The following is a 5455-nucleotide window of genomic DNA, read 5'->3' on the forward strand; positions in this document are numbered from 1 at the left end:
ATGTCACATCTCTCTTCTTCAGAATGAAAAATGAAAGTGATTCTGAAATATAATAAAGGATTCATCTTTTAGAGAAGGGCAATGTGTGTTTTCAAACTGATGACAGATGTAAGGATATGAGTCGTGATTCAATCCAGAGCTTTGAAATGAAATCCTTCAGTTGCATTAGAACATTGAAGCAGGGTAAGGAGGGTGGTCGCTTATTTTTAGCAAACACCCCGATGCCTTCATTGGTGCTTCTTTGATTTACAGCAGTGGGGATACATGAAAAAAACCACCGTTCCACCTACGGGATACTTCAGGTAAATACATCAACAAACAGGAAAAACGCTGGTGACTCCTGGTGCTCTGGTAAAAGCCAGACACCACCCTGATGCATGCTGCTCCAACACCTTACACATACTAATGTATTAGTTAGCTTCCAGAGGGTTGCACAAAACAAATGAACAAATATGAACCAATTATCACAATCAAAATAACAAATGAAAGTTAAATGAAAAATCATAGCTTCAACAAAACAATGATTGCCTATAAATGTGTTTTGTTATAATTTTCATGATAATTATTGTTATACAGCACCGTTCTGTGACATCACTGTTAATTGATTTCCCTTTCCTGACATTTTAGGGCTCTTGGAGACTTTTCACATCAGTTGGACTGATAAAGCAAAAAAAAAAAATAAAAAAGTCAGTAGTCTACTTTCAACCAATGATTTTTCTAATGTGAACTGCTCGTTACATTAGACATGTTTGTGGAACTCCCGCCAGATTTGCAGAGATTTAAAATATTCTCTAACTTAAAGGGACTTTACAGAGTTTTGAATTTTTATGCTCGCGATTGCCCCCTCAGGCCAAAAGCGTAATGGCAACTTCAATAGTAGGCTCGTGCACAAGGCGCGCATGCTGGACGTGCACACTCCTTAACGAAAATAACAGCTGAGACAGTCCCTTGTGTGTGCGTGTGTGTGTGTGTGTGTGTGTGTGTGTGTGTGTGTGTGTGTGTGTGTGTGTGTGTGTGTGTGTGTGTGTGTGTGTGTGTGTGTGTGTGTGTGTGTGCGTGTGTGTGTGGCCCGGAGGACAGAGGACAGGAGAACATGCAGCTAATTAATTAAATATTTTGGTTCTGTACGTTTCTCTTCAGCACAGCCGACAAAGGTTTAAGATGGGTCAGTCCTCCTGCACGCTCAGATCATTCCCTTCCCTTGCTTGAAAAATTCTTCCAAAATGAAAGTTGAACCCGCATCTTTTTTATCCGTGAATTCAATGCCGTTCGGCGAGTCTCAAATAACAATTTGGGCATCTTACTGTAAAAAAAATACCATTAATGTAAAAAAATAAACTCTAAATAAACTGTGGTCAAATCCAGAATCAAACCCAGTCTTCTGCTCAAGAGTCCGACATTGTGAGCTAAAGCGCCAGTGACAGTCTATGTATCTGTAACATTTATATCCTTGATGACAGCTGAAACAATGTTCAAAGAACGATTCGGAGCAAAAATGGCTATTTTGTTGCTAATTTGCAGGAAACATCTAGAAGAAAGTTCTACAGAAAGTAGCTAAGGGTCCTCAGAAATGTAGCTAGCTTTGTCACTAGGCGTTGGGAACAGCGACAAAGTGGCACTACCTCACTCTCTGCTGCTAAAGCTACTGATAGCAAATGCTACGGGCGATGCCTGAGCGTGAACGCGCATGAAGCAGCCTGCTCGACCCGAGCATCTCTCTTTTTCTGTGATTTTACAGAAAAACAGGCAATCACAGTAAAAATGCCAGGGCTCATTCTACAGGACCAGGGCATTGCAGGAGAATGTATGAAGAAGAAATTTATTATTTCTATACATGTTTTGGCTGTCAAACTTCCTTATAGTCCCTTTAAAGGAAACAAGTCTAGGAAATACAGCTCAATCAGAATTAGATGTCTGTCAGTGTTTTTTATTTCTTTATTCCTGTTTACGATCTCTGAACCTCACTGCTGCTGGTGTGTAAACATGTAGCCTAAAACACAGAAAGGTGTTGAAAATGTGATTTTCACTTCATTTATGGTGTTTTGAAAAAAGTGCCACATTTATTCTGTGGAGATAGCAACTCCAACTGAAAGACAGTTTACCACAATGAAAGCCTCCAGAGTGATTTTTATTTACCAATGATCAGCTCCTCTTCAGTTGTAGTACAGTACTCTGCTGCCCTCTTCCTTTAGGTTTTATTCGGTTTTATTTAACCCTCTGAGACTCTGCTGCTCACGTCTGCAGAAAGAGCCCCCTCTGCTGGACATATGCAGTACTGCTGAGAAAAACCTGCAGAGTAAAACTACATAATTTTATTTTCTTCTTTAAACAGTTTTGATTCCTTCTTGCACACTTTTTAAAGCTGTTAAATCAGAGTGTGTCATTCATGAAGAGAGCAGAATCTCTCTGTGTGTGTGTGTGTTCATAATCTGACTCGAGCCTGTTTTCTATCACACTGACACTACACTCCCAAACTGTGAACGTGTGACAAACGACAAAGAGCCAGAAGTGATGTCTGCCCTTGCACTGACTCAGCTGTGCTGCAGGAATAAAGCTTATGAAATATCAGCCCAAAGGAGAATAAAAAAGGTGGTGGTGGGTTCGTGATGTCTGCTGACTGAATCAGTCCTCACCACCACCACCCTTGTTTAGATCAATGCGGCTGCAGAATCAGCAGAATGAAGCTTAGAGGAGAAAGAACCAAAGTTAGCTGCTGACACGCTTTCTGAGGCAGAAAACATCATTACAGCCTCGCAGCTGTCACTTCCTATCTGGGCCTCCTCATTGAGTTGCGGGCCGAGCATTTGCTGCCACCATGTGATGACTCCAACGCTCTGCAGGAGTCAACAACTCCTGGTGATGACATTGATTCGTTCCACTGCATTATTTACAAGGCCAGGAAACTAATCGAGCAGCCTGAGCGTCTTCGGAGACGTTTATATGGAGTTAACAAAGTGCTCGGTCACGGTCGTTTCCGGTGCCGCAGCAGATTAGTCGAATACGCTCGTGGGATAAACAGTGGAGCCAACGCCGTCCCTGACAGAGCGAACCACACAAAGACCACACTCATAAACACAGCTCGCTTCAGAGCCGTGCTCAACAGATGGTTGGAAAAGTCACGGCCTCCTGTGTGATGCAGCTCGTTCATCACGCGCAGACCTAAAAAGTAAGGTCAGGCTAGATTTGATCAGAAGATCCATTCTAAGATAACGAATCTTTCTGGTCCACTGGCATAGTTTTGGCTTCTTCTTAACCTCAAACATGTACACAAATGTTGTTGACTGACTTTTATGCACCATTCTCCCCCTAATTCACTAAAATGATTACACTGTAAATCCAACCAACACTGCAGTTACACAACTTACCGAAACAAATGGATTTTGCAGAATCAAAGGAGTGCATTATTCAAAAGTAGTTACACGCTGGAAATGTTTTCTTACATAAACATGAAAAATTTAACGAGCTTTCATAACGGGTCTATAAAAACACGACTCATGGAAAGCGTTTCAACCATTTCAAGTTTATTCAACACTCGCATTTACATTAAAAAACGGGACTTGTTGGCTATTTTAAGTGTGTTCCTGTGTACGTTATAAATATTTACTCTCCAGCTCACTGCAGACAGCTTCCTGAACAGCCTCTGCTCATAGAACTAGAACATGTCCTTCAGGACTAATGAGCTAGAGGCTAGTCAGAGCAAGGGGAGTGCTGCCGCCTCACAGCGGTTTGTGCTAATAAACCTGACATCTCCGACAGCTTCACAGTAGACGTTGGGATACTTGACTAAATTCCTTAAAATGCTACATTTTATTTATGCTAGGAAACAACACTAACACCTAACATTAAATAAAAACTGTACTGCATTAAGAAACCTCATAGATTTAAGAGATCGAAACTGATAAGACTAGCTTAAGTCATTATTCCAAATTCTCTTTTTCTCCATATAGAGGCTGTTCAGGAAGCTAAGGCTAATAGCGATAACGGTGTTTATTTAAAACATTACATGGAAACACACATCAAAACGTCTAACGCTTCCCTTCAAATCACCAAACATTTCCAGTACAAAAGAGTCATTTTATTAAAAACAACCCTTTCTAATTCAAGCGTTTCACTACAGGAAACAACCAGAGCAGAAAACCAGGCTGATTTGTTCTCGAATGCAGGATTAAACCTTTAATTCACTCTGACAAGGACTGAAAATGAAGGACAGAAACTCACCCATAAATAATACAACACAGTCTGCAGATGTGTGCATCAGTCAAAAAAAACATCAGACATTTTCTGACACATTAATGTACATGGACGGTGTCAAACCAGAAGACAGACTCTTTCAGCTAACGGATCCATTTCTGTGGAAGCGGATGAAGAACACCTTCTGGGTTTGGTGAGAAATTTCACCCAGCAGGCTCCGCTACCCCCTCCCTTCCTGCTGTGCCCTGGGGTTAAAGCCTGAGCACAAACCCTGCTGTCTGGCTTCTAGATGGTACCGTGTTGAGTGTTGGTGCCCATGGGTGGAGGAGGGGAGGAGAAAGGTTGTGGCTCCCTGCCTGTCTGTCCATCTCCACTGGCCTCAGTAGCTGATACAGGTGGCTTTAATCGTGTTTGCCCTTGCTTTTAGGCACCCCTTCGTTCCAGGCCACGTACACGAACAGGGCCAGGACCACGTGCACGGCCAGCACAGCAACGATGGCAGCGTAGAAGTAGCTGTCGGAACTGGACATCTCCATCGAGCCTGAGAGAAGGACGAAGAATTACATCAATGCTGAAAACTTTCCCCTTTTACGACACAGAACAAGCAGGTTATATTACAGTTGTTAAAAGAGACCAGATTTGATTGAAACGGGAAAAATGCACACGGGAAGTCTTCTAGATTCTAGACATTAAATATGTAAACAAACAAACAATCTCATGAGAGTTTCAGGAAGTTGGTAAACAAACAACAGCGTTCTCAGCAATGATCAGTCCTGATACCACAAGCAGCTCAGACACATTTTTGTCCTCAACATGTCTGGTAAACTGAGTTTTCAATTCAATTCAATTCAAAAATACTTTATTAATCCAAGAGGGAAATTGATTTAAATGTTTTCATATTTTTTAATTAAAGTTCAGCTTTACTCATATCTGAATACATCTGCAGTGAACGAATGCCCTGGAAGTGGTTCTCTGGGAGAAAAGAGGCTCTGCTGCATCTGTTTGAAGATGTGGAAGTTATACCGGGGAGAAAGTAGAGGAGACGACGTTTCCTGATATTTGGACATCTCTCCTCAGATCGGATAACAGCAACAAGACCAAAGCCTGATTTATACTTCTCCGTCTGCATCGGTGCGGAGACACACAACGCCACTATGCATCGGCATTAGGGCTCTCTGACGGGCTCACAGAGGGTGACGGATAGGGCTGGGGGTAAACGATTATTTTTAAAACGATTATTCTGACGATTATTTTATCGAATAGT

At 41.9% G+C, this 5455-nt stretch overlaps 1 protein-coding gene across 1 annotated transcript in view; it reads right to left on the bottom strand.

The window, feature by feature from the left end:
* Positions 1 to 4158: 4158 nt before the first annotated feature.
* The window catches only part of vma21 (vacuolar ATPase assembly factor VMA21), a 10319-nt gene continuing 9022 nt past the window's right edge, over positions 4159 to 5455 (bottom strand). The window contains exon 3 of the mRNA XM_015975220.3: positions 4159 to 4732. Within this exon, the coding sequence (XP_015830706.1) occupies positions 4593 to 4732 (140 nt within the window). The 3' untranslated portion in view covers positions 4159 to 4592. The remainder of the gene's footprint in view (positions 4733 to 5455) is intronic.

This window comes from Nothobranchius furzeri, chromosome 1 (assembly GCF_043380555.1).
Source record: "Nothobranchius furzeri strain GRZ-AD chromosome 1, NfurGRZ-RIMD1, whole genome shotgun sequence".
In the NCBI taxonomy this organism is placed as follows: Eukaryota; Metazoa; Chordata; class Actinopteri; order Cyprinodontiformes; family Nothobranchiidae; genus Nothobranchius; species Nothobranchius furzeri.